General features: G+C 40.3%; 1 protein-coding gene across 13 annotated transcripts in view; it reads left to right on the forward strand.

Moving 5' to 3' along the window:
- The window catches only part of Celf2 (CUGBP Elav-like family member 2), a 303,253-nt gene that overhangs the window by 140,165 nt on the left and 145,721 nt on the right, over positions 1-17,367 (forward strand). For 12 of the 13 annotated variants that reach the window (XM_048367901.1, XM_048367889.1, XM_048367902.1 and 9 more), the window contains exon 2: positions 11,642-11,838. In XM_048367901.1, the coding sequence (XP_048223858.1) occupies positions 11,642-11,838 (197 nt within the window). Of the gene's footprint in view, positions 1-11,281; positions 11,467-11,641; positions 11,839-17,367 lie in introns of those variants that run through there. The other variant, XM_048367897.1, reaches the window with a different exon arrangement.

A 17,367-nucleotide genomic window follows, 5' to 3' on the forward strand; every position in this document is an offset into this window, starting at 1 on the left:
TATGGCTCAAGTAGTAAGAGCATTGCTAACAAGTGCAAGGCAGAGTTCAATCCCTACTACCACCAAACAACAACAACAATAATAGTCTAGAGAGGTTGAATGTCATTTAGAATTTCCCTTTTGATGTGATTTTGTTCCATAACAAACTTGCATATTTGTATTTCAGAAATACATAGAGCTCTGGAAGTCTTCTGTAACTGTCTCAACTTTGCCATGTTCATTGCTAATCTTGTAAATTTCATTAAGCAGACTATCAGAGAACTAAGTGTTTTTGGACTGCAACCTAGGAATTTAGTGCAATCACTGTGGAGCATTTTATTGCCTCATTTCTGGATAGAAAATTCACACTTAGTGTTAGTAATGGTATCACAGTCATAGTTTATAATGTCTTGAAGAGAAAAAATTAAATTTTACTTCTGGATCAGTGATACATTATTGACTTTGGATAAACAAACTCTCAAAATGAATAACTCATCATATTTTCCTTCCCTCTTCCTCATTTATCCCAACCAGAAAACAGCAAAAACAATTACAGGATACTTGGTAAAATTAAACCCAAACAAAGCTGAAGACTCTAATGAACAAAATAAGTTGCAGCATTCAGTGACAATAAATTATAGAGAGTATACATTTGATTTGCTGGTTTTTTAGAATGAGACATAGCATCCTAGGTCATAAATAAGAAATGACTCAATCTGATTAACCAGGTTGACATTATAGTAGTAACCTTATCCTTTAAGGTACCAATTTTCTTGTCTTGCTTTGAAGGAATTCTTTATTACAACACACTATATATGTCTCCACCTCCTTAATCAGAACTTGTTGAACATAATGGTACCCTCCAGGTGAGAACATTGTCACTACACAGATAAGGTAATTTGCTACACAGTTGTCCATGGGAATTGTTCGAGGAAACAGGTCAGCTTCTGCCAAAAGTGAGCTTTTACCTCCTAGGCTCTGTGACTCTTAGGTCTGATGCCTCTCAGGAGGTGAGCCCACCTATTGCAATCTTTTAATCTCTTGTGGGCTTGAAATGACCTTCACTGTGGAAACATGGCACAAAACAATCTTTGAAGAACTGAAGAAGGACTGTCCAAAGAATGTCAGTCAAGAAGGAAACATTGTGCAAAGATTTTTGGTTGCTGTGAGATGGTTTTTTTCTTTATTGCTGGCATTTTGTGAACCTGGGCATTTGAAGGGATTATCAGAAATTGATAAAAACCTAATACATTATTAGTCTGCAGAACTTCATAATTTCCTTCACAAATGGATTGTTTTCTGATCTAAACTACTGTCATTAGTATGATGTAATTAATTCCCATTTGCTGTTAACTTTAGAATTTTTAGATGAATGGAAGGAAACAATGACATTAGAAATTTCCCCTGAATTTGTATTTCTGGTGGCCTTTTTTAGAGTAGCATCCTATTTCATTTATATTCCTTGATTACATACCATTTTTGACTGAGAAAGATAGACCAAAGCAGGTTGAGAAGAGACCAGCCTGAGATTAAATTTTGCCATTGATAGATACTAAATGAATAATGAATGGACAGATAATCAATATTTAAAAGAAAGTTAGATAGAATTCTGAATACCAGGCAAGCACAAAGGCAAAAGTCTTTGTCCCATAGTCCAGAAGGAAAGACCACTGAACAGTTTTACAATGATCTGGCTGATAGCCAGAATTAGGACAGTGGCTAGATAGAGCCAGGTGGGACCCAGCAGGCATTTGGAGAAAAACGGGCATGACTTAGTCATTGGTGCATCAACACTCAGATTTTATAGTACAATATTATGTAGGATAATATGGTTCTTTATAATGGTGGTTATCATGTATCTGTTCATTCAGAAAATAGGTATTGAAATATATTGAAACTGGGTTTGAGGTATTGTTTCACCTACCTTCTTTTACCATCTGATTTAAACTTGTAACCTTGCACTTTTGACATTCTACTTCACCTCCCTGTTTTATTTTCCCCATTGAAATTATCTTTCTCTTAATCATCTGATTTATTTTTCTTTATTGTTTGTTTTTTGTTTTCCTTCTAGAATATAAGTTCTGTAAAAGGGTTGTTGTTGTTGTTTGGTTTTGTTTTGTTTTTTGCCAGTCTTGGAGCTTGGTCTTAGAGCCTGAACATTGTCCCTGGCTTCTGTTTTTGCTCAAGTCGAGCACTCTACTACTTGAGTCACAGTGCCACTTTCATCTTTTTCTGTTTATGTGGTTTTGAGGACTCGAACCCAGGGCTTCATGCTTGCAAGGCAAGCACTATACCGCTAAGCCATATTCCTAGTCCCCTGTAATTGATATTTTTATCCCCATTTTACTAATGATGTATCTTCAGCACCGTAGATATGCTCTGATTCTGAGAATGACTCCTAAAGTATTTATTGAGTTTATGCTTGAAGAAGACATCCCTGTCATCAAGAATTTGAGTTTCAGCAAGTACCTGAAAAGGGTACATATGTACAATCAGTGGTCAAAGAAGGGAAGAAGATGTCAGCACAAGTCTGTATTATACATATGTTCTGTGTAAGACTTCTGTTCTTAGATTGTTGGAGTGTGGGGAGAATATGAGCTAGTAAGAATTAATAGGAAAGCTAAACATGAAACTTCATTGGAGGCAAAGCAGGAAGCAAAAGGTTATTTTTAGGTGTGCTGAATTTTATGTGGTACTTGAGTGTTCTGTCAGAGTAAAATGGCCAAGGCCAGATAAGTCATCTTCATAGTGTCATAGTGAAAGACAGGAATATTTGACAATTGGGAACCTCTGTCCAGAAGTTTACAGAGTGCAAGAATAGAGACATGAGAGGTTTTGTACCACAGGTTCCCAAGCTACACATCATTATAAGCATGGGTTGAGAGACTGGGCTGTGCCCACTGGGCAATTCCCATAGTGCATATGACCACCAGTCAGAGGTCTGTGCTGGGGTCGCTGAGCTGTGGGTCCTCCATGCATTTGGCAGAAGAGGGGAGCTACTCTTGGAAATGGATTACTTAAAGCTTCAGCTTCTTTGACAGAGACACTTTTTTTCTTTTTCTTTGGCTATGAGCAGCTTCAGGACATAAGTTACAAGTTTTTCAGACCTCTCTTCTTCAGACCTATCAGGTGCCTGACACAAAGCAACTCATCAATAATAGAGAAGGAAAGAAATGATTTTGTGTGAAAAAAACTTCCAGAGGGTTTGAAATTGTGCAAAGAGAAATCCTTTGCTTTGGCCAACCAGTGATTTTGCAGTGAGCGCAAGATGTTATTAATCTTCCTTGATTATTGTCTGTTGCATAAATAAGTCTAGGTGAAATACTTTCACTAACGGCAAACACAGGAGTTGTTCTCCTTAGTAATCACTGTGGCTACAACCAAATCTGCAGAGAACCTGGCAGGCATGTCTGTTTTGTTTACTCTTCTTGACATGGAGCCCTTATTGTCATTATTTACTGCTGGACTGTGATAAGAGGGCCATTTTTATTAAATCAGTTTTCATTTTGGAATGTGCGGGCCCATAGTCTGGAGATACAGCTCAGTGGTAGAGTTTGACCATCATGCACAATACACTGTGTTTTATCCCCAGCACTGCCACCATTTACCTCACAAAAAATGTGGACCTGTAAGTTTCCCCTTGGCATTTGTCTTCATTTTGCGATGATTTGCTTTTTAGTTAATTGATGGCCAAAATAACCTCAATCATCCAAAAGAGCCATTTCCAGCTACATGCTCACAGCAGAGAAATAAGTTTATCTGTGCTCAGCCTTGAGCAAGTCATTCAAACTGGGTAAGCACCCTGGATCTAACAGTGCCTGGCTGGCTGAGCTATTTCCTCATCTGTAGCATGGGTGCCACCGTAGTAACCCCAGTCAATCAGGAGAAGACTTACCAGGTTGAGCCCCTGAAGCACTTCGGAAATGTGAAGTCATTTGTAGGTCTTTGGGGGGGGGGGGCGGGAATGATTATTTCCCTGTTGTCATTTTAAAAGTTCACCTGAAAACTACCCCTCCCTGTGCAAATGCCCCTTGCTCCTCCATAAAGTCCCTGAACAATTACTGATAAATCACAGAAGGAAATGAGTTTCCAGGTGGGGGCTTTCTAACCAATGTCTCCATCTCTTCCCAAGAGAATTATTGTATGTCCACCTACCAGATACCCCTGCATGCCTCTAAATTTACTTTCCAGTTCTAAAATTTACTTTCCAGTTTCTAAAATTTCCAGTTACTAGCAATCAAGTTGAGAGAAAGTAATCAAATTCCCCTTTTACTTGGTGAACACAAACATTGGTGTTCTATGACCTTTTCTGCAGGAAAGTTCCCTATAAGTCATAGCTGCATTTTACCTTGGTAAACAGATATACAGCTTTCAGACCTCCAACCAAATACAACCCAGCATTAACCCTAGTAAAATAGCAGTGCCTTCTTTCCGACTTGTCTGTGAAAGAAAGTGCCCTGTGCATTCCTAAAAAATTCCTTTTATTGCTGGGCACCAGTGGCTCACACTTGTAATCCTAACTGAAGAGCCTGAGATCTGAGGAATTGATGTTTGAAGCCAGCCCTGGCAGGAAAGTACCTGCAAGTAAGCAACAAAAAGCTGGAAGTAAAGGTGTGGTCCAGGTAGTAGAGCACTAGCCTTGAGCAAACTCAGAGATAGCATCCAACCCTTGAGTTTAAGTCCTAGGACCAACACGTGTGTGCACGCGCACCTCCCCCCCACATTCATGCATGTATTCATGTGTGCACACACACACTCATTCAAATTTTGTCAAAGTGCAGGGAACATATTACATGGAATTGAACATAAAGTAACCATGAACCTTTTCTTCAGAGAATCTTAAACTAATTGACTTAAATTTTGAACACTGGCGAAGGCTTTTGTCTCTTTGAGGTATTCACTAGCTGATAAGTGGCTGTCTCACTTCAGAGATTTGGGACCTCATTCTGTAATTGATGTAGTGGTGATTGAAAATATTTTGCTATACACAACAAATACTAACAAAGCCTTCCAGTTAAATACAAGAGTACCTTTTTTCATATCTTCTTGTTGCTATAACTGATATCCAGGGAGTTTTAATTTTAACAGAAGCATCTCTCTTCCTCTGGTCCACTATAGTTAGGACACAGCTGTTCAGACAGAGAGCAAACTGCTCTGTTGAAAAGTAGTCACAGAAGATGGGGGTTTTCTTTACGGCAACCATCAAGTGGTACATTTTGAAAGGCATTGCAGAGTATGAGGTTGAAGAGTAACTGATAAACTTATGACTGCAGTAAAATTAAAGTGAAAGAGCCTCTTGGAGATGGGGTGATGTGGTTTTGACAGGTCTTCCTGCCCTCCAGCAGGAAGTAGTACTGCCTCTTCTCCAAATGCTGTGTTGTCAGTCTTTGGAGAAGAGAAAATGCCCATCACCAAAATGGACAATGTAGAAGACAATGCAGTTATTATTGATGAATTTCATGCCCATTTTGCAGACCACCAGATGTTCTAGATCCACTGCCAGATGTTTTCTGCTTTTACCTAATGTAGCTCAGGCTTGGATAGCTTCCTGTGATAACCAAACCAAGCCTGTGTCTTCGTGTGCTGTTACACAGTGATAAGAAGAAAATGATTCAAGAGCCCTTTGAAAGAGTGACTCGTCAGCTGACTGAAGTGAGGGGACAACAGCTAAGGTTGTTAGGAAGAGTCCTGACTCAGATTAAGACAGGCAACACCCTTTAACAGCTGGCCACTCACAGCTCTCTGTGAGCCTGTGGTGCTACCTTGTCAACTCTCTGCTCTCTGCATAGTTGTCCATGAGCTTGGAAAAGGCTAAATTATAGACGTGGAAGGGAAAAACCATACTAGGGTTTCAGATAGCTAATCCTACTACTTAAATTATCTTTTCCTTAAGTCAGACTCTGCATACAAGCCAAATCCATAGAATTATAGAAATTAAGAGTCAGATGGAAGCTTTTTTTTTTTCTTTGTCTCTCCTTACTAGAGAGGAAACTGAGGTACAGGATATTTGTGTGATTTGCCTAAGGCCACACAATTCATTTAATGAATGCTAACTCAAGACCAGAACCCAGGCTTAGCACACCCTACTATCCACCAACCTTCAGCTAAGTACCACTACTAATAGTATCATTTTTCTGGTCCTGCATTATTACTTTACAAAGCAGCTGTACAGACTGACACATATAGATGGATTTCAACTCCAGTCAGTTTTTTAAGGGAGAAATATATTTGTTTCTGGAGCCGTTTAAAAAAAATAAAAATTAAAGTCTTCTACTTACATTAGTCACATTTGAAGTACTCGGTAGCCACATGCAGCTAGTGACTCCAGTGCCACAGTGGATGGTTTAGCTATGGATTATGTCTATCATGGCACAGAGTTTTGTAGCACTGATGTAAGTCATTCTAAGAAACAACAACAAAAATATTGGAATAATAAAATTATATAGGGCTGGGGATATAGCCTAGTGGCAAGAGTGCCTGCCTCGGATACACGAGGCCCTAGGTTCGATTCCCCAGCACCACATATATAGAAAACGGCCAGAAGCGGCGCTGTGGCTCAAGTGGCAGAGTGCTAGCCTTGAGCGGGAAGAAGCCAGGGACAGTGCTCAGGCCCTGAGTCCAAGGCCCAGGACTGGCAAAAATAAATAAATAAATAAATAAATAAATAAATAAATAAATAAATAAAGTTATATAGATAACTACCAAGGGATTACTTATCAGACAAAAACTTTCCTAAGACAGTCCATCTTTCTGTGTAGTTTTTGGTTAAGTATACATGCTGAAGATGACATTTTATGTCATTTGGGGGTTATTAATACACGTCTTTATGGCCATGTGACATTTTTTATAGCCACTTTGTGAATGTATTGTTCTTCTTTTTACAAAATGGAAGATTAGAAATCTTACTCTTCATGTTTCTGTTCTCAAAAAGGAAACCTGAAAATCATTTGCCCTTATGAAAAGCTTATTGCCCTTGAATTAATAATTTGTCAAGTCAGTTTTTATTTTTAATGATATTTAACTTCTTCAGAGGCGCTTCAGAAAACTTTTGCAAATACATTTTTTTATCTGGTCTATTTTACTAGAAAATAAAGTAGGGAAGTAGGTCACTGCTGTGCTACAGCAAGAGGTAAGCACTATAATTCTCTCCCCCCCTCCCCCCATCATTTTCCTCTTGGCTTGGAGACAGATAGTAACCATATTCACTGGCTTCATGCTCTCCACCTTATGGTCTGATTCCATATGGCATCTGTCCCAAAGGAGCTTTCCAGTGGGTCCCTTGACAAGAGGCAAAGCTGAATTGGCACTCAGGATCACTACACTGGAGAAGCTCAGACCTTGGAATAAGAGGATGACAATGGATAAATCCACATTCTATAGTCACCTTTCCTTAAGCTGTGACATTGGGAAAGGCATATTACCTCTATGACTGTCAGTCACTTCAACTCCAAAATGAAGCTATGATACTGTATGTCAATTACTTGGCAAAGATTCCTGACGGAGTAGTAGGTCTTCAGTTACTGTTATTTGAATTTGAATCTAAGTTTCTGCATTGTAAGAAGGTGTTAGGCACAATACTCTGTACCAAGGATGACTAAGGAGAAACAGGCTGGTCTGACTGCCTAAGCTGATCAGGCACTAAAACTAGGCACTGACTGGTAGCTCTTGCCATTAATCCTAGCTACTCAGGAGGTTGAGATCTGGAGGTTGAAGATCCATATCAGGCAGAAAAGTATATGAGATCCCATCTCCAAAATAACCAACAAAAAGCAGGTATGAAAGTATGGCTCAAATATTAAAGTGCCAGCTAGGCAAAGGCCCCAAGTTCAAGGTACTTCCAAAAATGAATGAATGATCAGTCTATGAATAAATAAAAAGTTTTACTCTGAGGTTTGAAAATTGTGTGCCCTTAATTGATTGTCTATGAGGAACACAATTGCTCTCTATAGTCTGTGACCAGTAAGCCCCAAAGTTTTAACTTAAAGCATATAATTTCTGGCTTGTTTAGAGAAATATCTGCACCCACATCAAGAGTGCAAAAGGAGTATTTGAGTCTCTTGAAGCAAGCTACATTTAGGAAGCCTAGATGGATTACAGGGAAATTAACCAGTGTGTAAAGACATACATAGGATCCTCTGGGTATGAGGGTAATAATGCAGCTTCTTATTGGGACAGAAGTCTGGTAAGGGAATTTTTAACTTAAGACAACAAGAAGACATGATTGGACTTTATTAAGGCAGCATTGTGATGACCTTAGCACATTATGCATATAATTGAGTGGCTGTTCACAGTGTGATTCTGTAGGAATAAAGAGGGGAGGGGGAAAACTGGGAGAAAATTAGAGAGGAGATGACACTTTTCCAAAAGAAATGTACTTACTACCTGTCTTACGTAACTGTAACTCCTCTGTACATCACCTTTACAATAAAATTAAAACAAAAAAGAAGAGGGGATCTGTGGGGGCTGAAACACTCTTATGCAATAATTGAGAAAACACAGATTTTTAAAGTAGCCTTAAAGGACTCTTAAATCCAGTGTTTTGCATCCTTTTTTCCCACAAGTGGAAGAAAGAAAGTATATGTGTGCTTTCTTTCAGTGCTACTGTGTCTTTGTAGTATGATTTTTGAGATCCATGAGATGTTCAGTGTCAACACAAATCAGACTGAATAGAAGGCCACATAGTAGATAAGAAATACTTTGCAGCTCAGTGTACATGGGTTTGAATTCTAGCTCTATAATTTATAAGCGTGTAACCTTAGGAAAGGAAATTATTTCTTAGATGTTAGCATCTGAAAAATTACTTTGTCATAGAATTGCTATAAGGGTTTGAAAATGGAAAGCATGGAGCACAGTAGTATCTAAAATGTATTATCATTACTATTTAGAATGAGTTGTGCTTGAGTCTGTACCGTAGGAATTGTATTTAAAAGTAGATTTGTGGTGGTCACTCATTTCAAGTTTATCATAGATGCAAAGAAGAAATTAACAGTGGAAGTAGCTGAAATGTTTATTTAGAACACTTACTCTGGGTCATGTTCTTACACTAAGCCTATGATTCTATGAGGTGGATAGACCATGTAGCTTCTGCTTTATAGATGAAGGCTCTCAGGTGTAGAGTAGCAGTTTAGGATATAGTTGCACCAGATTCAGAGACCATACCCATAGCCTCTGCATGATATATTCCTTTAAGATAGAAGTCAGTCTCCAAGTGTCCATGAAGGATGGGCAGCTGCCTGAGAGTGATGGTAATTGTGAACTTAAGACCTAGGATGTAAGTTTTCAACCTTCTCAGCTCTTCTCCTTTTATATGATTCAGTGGTTTGTGTTTTTTGAGAAAGGCCTCTCATGAAGAAACTCAGGAATGTTTGCTCTAGCACTCCAGTTCAGATATTAGGACAAGTGTACCATGGCCCACCGCTTTCAATATTAATCAGTGTCTTACAGACAAGATGGAACTGTATCTTCTACCTATTTCTCTCTTTTTTTTTCTTTTTGAGCTTCCTCTCTGTTAGCTAAGACCTGTGGCAGTACCTTCCTCTTTGCATTCTAGCTGGTTGTCAACAGCAATAACCACAAGTCCTTCCTGTCCCCAAAATAAGTCTTGCCACACTCTCGGTTCTCATTGTACTGTGAACGCTGCCTTCTTTGCTGCATTGGCTTCTGACACCCCCATCCCTCCCAGGCACAGTTTCACAGGGTTAAAGTGTTCATTGAAGTCGCAGAGTGAGTGGAAAAGAAGTATAGGTGCATAAGAACAAGATAACCGACCCAGCTCTAATATAAACAGCCATTACATTACACCTAAATTGTTGAGAGAAGATTTTGTGCTCAATATTTTATTCAGCAGAACATTTTTATAACAATAAGGCTGATTAGAGAAAGCTCCAAAAATGCTTCAAGTGAGACAGCCTGATTGTTTATCTCAAGGATAAAACAAAGTAGTAAAATAAGGGCGTAAGAAGTGGAAATTGGAGGCCAGACCCGGTGAAGAATATTTGCCATCATTTTCCTCTCTAGATTAAATCTAATTCAGAATTTCTCTTTTCCATAGGCTTGGGGCACCAGTATTCTTCCTTTTCTTTCTTTTTTAAAGTGTTCAAGATAAGGCTAGACCCGAAAAAGATTTAAAGTGCTCCTTTTGGATTATTTGTTGAGTATTTCCCCTGGGGCTACAGTAGAATCACATCTGCCATCTACAGTTGGGTTTTAGTCACTGTGTCCCCTTTTACCCTTTTTGCCTTTTGCACTGAGAGGGGGGTGATCACTGATAAGGCTGTGTAGATGCTGATGAGGGTCTGTCTTTCCAGCACCTTCTATTTTCATCTGAGTAGCTGAACCCAGAGCTCAGCACTGCAAATGAGTGCTTTTGAGAGGCATTCGTTGAGTCTTCGTACTTGGCAGAGTTGATGGTATAGAGTACTGTATGTGGGGAGACAGAAAAGCAAAAACTGTAGTGATTTTGCTTTGATATTTACTGTAGTTCCGATGGTGGGGGCAAGGAAAGAAAGAATGTCCTCTTATTACATGATGATAACCAGAACTGTAGGCCTCAAACAAGTGCTGTCCTCCAAAGCAGGATTTAGGAAACAACATTAGGAAGACAGACATGTAAAAGCTTATGGTTTTGTTCTTTGTATCAGCCCCAAATATTTACTGAAGCTATGAGAAGAAAAGACAGACTCTTTTTTTTTTCCCTCTCCCAACGTGTGATTGTTTAGAACTTAAGTGCTACATCTGGAAGTCAGATATACAGAGAGCAATTTATGGAGTGTGAAAGATTTGAAATATTCAGTGTCCTTTAGTGGGAACTCAACTTTCTGGGGCTTCCTTTTTTTTCTTTTTTTTCAACACAAAGGCGATTCTGAGATGCTTTTGCCTCTGTGAATTAAGCCCTTTGTGCCTGGGTCCCTTAAACAATGTGCTTTTTTAAAGGGAGCCCCCTCCCAGCTCTGGCCCTTTTCTCCAGTGTGGGCAGCCAATCAGCAGCCCCGAACTGCGTGGCTGGAGCGCTTTCCATTCTGAGCAGCAACAACATACTAATTTGATGCACACATGGATGCCTCGCGCACTCTGCAAATTCATCACCAGCATCTTGCATTAGTCATCTGACAACTGCCAAGTGTTTTCATTTTCTTTCCATGTGACTTTATTATTACCACCTCTCTCCTCTCTTCCAAAAATCTCCAAAAAAGGGCGGGGAGTGGGGAAAAGGGAAAGAAACGCAGCAGACACCCAACCCTGCCTTTCTTTCCCGGTGATAGAGACCGCAGAGCTGATAAGGCTGCCTCTGCCATGCCGCCGTGTTGATGGCAGCCTGGCAGATTGAGACCTGCACTTAACTCGCAGCTGCCTCCCGAGCCTGGTTCTGAGATGTCCACGCCCTGGGTGACAGGCAGCCCGGCACTGCCCTGGGCTCGGGAGGCAGTGCTGAACAGCATGCAGTGAAAGCCTCCTTACCTCCGCCCAAGAGCGAAGAGCGACCTAATGGTGCCTCTGCTTTGTTTTAGTTCATCCAATTTCTACGACTCATTGGGCACTTTCCCCTGTGCTCCTCTTCCTCTTCCTTCCGCCTCCTCACCCCCACCCCCCACCCCCACTATTTTTTTCTTCCTGTCCCTCACCCTGCAGCCCTAACTCTGGCTCCTGGTTCCGTTTTTGACAGTAACGGCACAGCCAACAAGATGAACGGAGCTTTGGATCACTCAGACCAGCCAGACCCAGATGCCATTAAGATGTTTGTCGGACAGATCCCGCGGTCGTGGTCAGAAAAGGAGCTGAAAGAACTTTTTGAGCCTTATGGAGCTGTCTACCAGATCAACGTCCTCCGGGACCGGAGTCAGAACCCTCCCCAGAGTAAAGGTACAGACAGCATGGGGTGCATGCGGTGGGGGTTGGCCCAAGTGCCCAGTGGGCATTGAAGCTGTTGTGGGCATCCTTGGACTGACAAGCCAGAGCCCTCAGCCAGCAGGAGGGGGGGGGGGGCACAGAGATGGGGAGAGTGCTGGCTGCAAGCAGCTGGTGCTGGCAGCCCTTGTGCTCTGGCTGCTCTTCTCTCGGCTCCTCCCCATGCTCTCGCCTGCCCACTGGGACAGGTGGGACATGGGAGGGAGGACAGGGACACTGGCCAGCCTCTGTCCAGGCGCCTGATTGCTCCTGTGAGGTCACTTTCTAGGCAGTCCTGACTCTTCCTGGGTGGGGTGGTGGCTCCTCCGAGGAACAGTGTTTCTCAGCCTTGTAACTCTTTCTATGCTTCCTTTCCATGACTTCTCTTGTAATTACAATTGTATTTCACTTCCCACAGCCTGTGGGGACCTCGAAATGCTTTATAAACTGTTAGTGTGATGCCACTGGTGCAAGAAAATAAGGGCTCAGTTTTAGGAGAGACGACCATTCTGGGGGATAGCGGGGATCATTAAGTGAAGTGTGCATTTCGAAGCCAGGAGTTGTGGTGCTCTAGTGGTTTGAGATAGTTAGCACACCTTCAGAAATGCTTTGAGGTTTACGCCCTTATCGGTGGTAAGATTAAAGTGTACAATCCAGTGCTCATTACTGCCTCCATTTTAAGATGATGGGGATGGGGATGGAGATTGCAGTTATTAAAACAGAACAGGAATCAGTGATGCTTCTGTGTATTCAAGTCCTACTTTGTAAGCTCTGTGCAGACTGAATTTAAAATACTTTCTGTGTTGCTGCCACTTGGATTCAGTCACTATTTTAACCTTCGCACTTGAATCATTTGGTTTCCTTTTTCTCCGTGCTTCAGTATTTTTGTCCAGCCTATTTTTTATGTTGCATTTCATTAAGAGTGCTCATTGTTTGGCTTATATGTGCTCGTGTGTGTGTGTGTGTGTGTGTGTGTGTGTGTGTGTGTGTGTGCGCGCGCTGGTATGAGGGTTTGAACTCAAGGCTTTGTGCCCTGGCTTGGCTTTATCACTCACAGCTGGCATTCTACCACTTCAGCCATACCTCCAGTCTAGCATTTTGCTGGTTAATTGGATATGGAGTCTTGTGGACTTTTCTGTCCAAGCTGGCTTTGCACTTCTCTTCTCAGATCTCATCCTCCTGAGTATCTAGAAATACACCAGCACCTGGCTCATGTGTGCTCTTTAGTTGGACAGGTGAATATTGGCACATAACTCTTCTTGAGCCTTTTACTGTCAAAGAATATAAAACCTAGAAATCTTTAAGATTCATATACTGACTGAAAAATGCTGGGCCCTCTCTTGTTCTTTATAGTTGCAGGGGTCTGACAAGGTTTTGGAAAACTTTTTAAATAATTTTAAAACCCCATGGCAATATTCATTTTTTTTTTTTTTTTTGGCCAGTCCTGGGCCTTGGACTCAGGGCCTGAGCACTGTTCCTGGCTTCTTCCCGCTCAAGGCTAGCACTCCGCCACTTGAGCCACAGCGCCGCTTCTGGCCGTTTTCTGTATATGTGGTGCTGGGGAATCGAACCTAGGGCCTCGTGTATCCGAGGCAGGCACTCTTGCCACTAGGCTATATCCCCAGCCCCAATACTCATTTTTTTAAAGACAAGCAGAACTTGTCTTTAGGTTATGTTCATAAGAATCTACTTCATAAAATGTGACTCTTGAGTTGTTGAAAGAGGCCACAGAATTTTATTACCACAAACTTGATCAACCTGTACGTAGAAAAGTAGAATTAAAAACTTTAGAAATTAGAACACTTTGAGAACTATTAGTGAATATATTATGAAGGTATTTGTCTAAATGTTTCCTAAACGGGGGATAATTTAATACTTGCATGGTATCCTGAGGAGAAACTGTATAATAAATACATGGCATGAGCAAAGGCATTGGGCCCTCTCACACTTAGAATATCACCCAAAAGAAAAGTAGGCCGGAGCAGCAACCATAGTTCATCCTCAACTAGAAAAATGTGACAGAATTTTTGGTTCTTATTGTTTCTCAAAATGAGCTCTGACAGAATAATCAAAGCTCACTTATTGTTATGACACCTGCTCATTAGCACTTTAGCTTTTGCATATGTCTTACCTTAGCCAAAAGACCATTTTCCTACTCAAGTAAATGCTTGAGCATGGCCTACTTTACTCTACCACTCTGTCTTCAATGTTCCTTTAAGCAATACCTTATCCAGACTGTATGTAAGTCTATACTTTTGTTAACTTTCATTTACTAACTCTTCTAACTAATTTCATGGAAAAAACCTGCTGAAATTCTAGGTCTTAGAGAGATAAGGAAGCTTGATGAAGAAACTTTTGGAGGCTATGTTGGGCCCTGGATTCGAAGCTTTATATGCATTCTCATCTAGCTTTTACCATCTTGAAAATAGATGTTGAAAGTAGATTAGTAATATTTTAGAAATGAGGAAACTAAGACTCAAACAAAAGAATGATAGCCTAGTTTAACCAGCAAGTACATGTCAGAGTAGAGAACTGCACATCCATCTTCATGTATTTACATCATTTGCCTGTCTGCAGTGAGACCAGAAACTAGCTCGGATCTCCATTTCATGACTTGAGTCAGAAGTTTTCTCCTTGACCTAAGAGTTCCCCAGTGAAAGGAAGGAATTTTCACCCCTTTAAAACTCAGTGGATTTCATCTCTGCCTTGGCTTTTGGATCATGCATCACTCCATCTCAGGTTACCATGGGCTAAGAGTTGCAGATGAAATCATTCAAAGCTCACCTTTGGAAATATAGGTCAATTCCTATTCCTGTGAACTCCAAGTCTCACATCAAATATTGCCTGAAATGCATGGGCTGTCAGCCAAAGCTTGAGAGGATCTTTGTTATACAGAAATCTCTGTTGTAAAGTTATTTGTTGTGTTGAGATTTAGACTATGTAATAACTATCTCTCAGAGAGTTACAGCCCTTAGCTTCTTACATATAAAGAGCAACCGCTACAACTTTCTGTGTGTGCCATGTATTATTTCATCTGCTCATATGTGAACCAGGACTCTGCAATGATTTTGACTGTATCAACAGTACAGTTACCATGTTTTCAGAAACTAGAATTATTTGGAGACTCCCTAAATGTGGTTTAAACGATTGAAGTAAGGCTTTGTGAGTGGCTTTGTTTCATTGTTTCCCTCACCTTGAGAATTCCAAGGAAAGACAAAAGTTAAACTATTCCTTATCCAGGTGAATTATGACTTTTTTCCCCTTTACTTTTTATAATCTATTTAATATTAAAGCATAATTTTCCCCTATTTTTATCATCTAAAAGAATCTATATCAGCTGAGGTGGTTTGTACCTGTAATCTTAGCTACTTGGTAGCTAGAGACCAGGAGGACTACAATTCAAGACCAGCCCAGGTAAAAAGCTCTTGAGACCCTATCTCAATCTATGAAAATCTGGATATGGTAGCCTATGCCTTTCATCCCAGCTATGCAAAGAGCATAAATAGAAGGACTGTAGTCCAGACCAGTCCTGGTAAAAGAGTAAGACCCTGTTTTTAAAATAACAAAAATAAGAACTGGAGTAGAGCTACTGAAACTCTGGCTAACAAAACTACTACATAGATTAGGATTGATGAGCATGTTTTATTTTGAGATTATCTTCCAAATGTATGAATGGTAAGGAATACCACATAGGAAATTAAAACATGGCTTTTAAAATCAGGCAAGCCTAAATTCATTTTTTTTTTTTTTGTCTCTGCCACTTCCTAGGTATTGGGGCTGGGGCCTTGGATACATTACTTAATCGCATCAACAGTAGTTATAGTTTCTTACAGGGCTGTTGAAATAAGGATATTACATGGTTTGCACAGAGGTAGGATATGGTAGGGAACACAGTATGATGGGAGCACATTATAGTTGTCACTGTCGTCATCACTGTCCCCAAGAACTTAAAATCTAGTAAGAATAGTAAAGACAGCGGACAGATAATGATGACACAAGGGAGCAGGAGCAGAGGGCAAGCCACAAAGAATAAGTTGAGCATATTGAAACTGGGTGTCAGAGAGTAAGAATATACAACTCATAGAATATGGGAAGATTTGGAATCTTTACCAAACCTAAAAAATAATAATAGGATTTTAGTCGGTAGAAGTGCTAAACATTCCTAGTGGATGTACCTGCCTGATTCAGGCAATCAGGTAGGAAAGTTCAAGGTGTATTCTGGAAGCTGAATTCTCTCATAGTTGGGAGAAAGTGTGAGCCATATGAAATGAAATGAGAAAAGGAAAATTCTCAAAGCTTGTAACTCATAGTCTAGGGCCACTTTTTTTAGAGACTCTTTTTTTGTTTTAATAGCACACATTAGCTGTACAAGAGTAGTTTCATTAGCCAGGCTCCCCTAGCTACACAAGAGGCTGAGATCTGAGGATCATGGTTCAAAGCTAGTCATGGCAGGAACGTCCATGAAACTCTTATCTCCAATTAAACACCAAAAATAAAAAAGTAGAATTGTGACTAAAGTGGTAGAGCACTAGCCTTGCGCACAAAAGCTCAGAGTTCAAGCCCAAGGGTTGGCGCTTGCACACACACACACATACACACAGAGGGGTTTCACTGTGATGGTGCCATACATGTATACAGTATGTCCTTATCAACCTCGTCCCCTCTGTCGCTCTCGTCTCACACTCCCTTCTTAAAACAATTTCAGTAGGTCTTGTTCTATTTTCATACCTACAAGTAAACCATATCCATCTTCATTAATCATCTTCATTAGCCCTCCTGACTCCTGCTGGCATTTATCCCTCCACCAGAGCCTGTTTTGCTTTGCAGTCATTCGCTTTTTTTTTAAAGTGTGTATTAATTGCACCAAGGAGTTTCACTATGGTATTTCAGATGTGTATGTTACGTTTTTCTTACAATAACCATCTTTGTTGATTTTTTTTTGCCCCACTCCCCAACCCCTTTAGCAATCAACAGTTGTTTCTTAAAATTTTTACCGAATTTCCTCATGCTATCTTCATACATACTGGCATCATATTTCTAAATAATTCACCCTTCTGCCTTTTTTTTTTTTTACTTCTCCCCTTCCCTCTGTCCTCCACATAGTCTCATCATTAGAATTGTCTGTGCGAGTGAAGTGGGTATAGGTATATATACAAATGTACATGCTTAAATACATGTCTTTTAGGTCTAGCTTCCACATAGGAGTAAAAACCTACCATATTTGCTTTTTGAGCTTTTCTTACCTTGTTCAACATGATGTTCCAGTTCCATCCATTTTCCTGAAAACTATATGATTTCCATTTTCTTTATGGCTATGTAATATTCCATGGTATATATGTACCATATTTTCTTTATACTTTCATCTTTTGTGGATATATTAACTGATCCTACCATTTGACTACTATGAACAGCATGACAATAAGCAGGTATCTTTCTTGTATATTGACTCCACATCCAATGGGGTATAGTGAGGTCATATGGTATTTTTATATTTTTTCAGCAACC

Source organism: Perognathus longimembris, chromosome 18, assembly GCF_023159225.1.
Source record: "Perognathus longimembris pacificus isolate PPM17 chromosome 18, ASM2315922v1, whole genome shotgun sequence".
Lineage (NCBI taxonomy): Eukaryota > Metazoa > Chordata > Mammalia > Rodentia > Heteromyidae > Perognathus > Perognathus longimembris.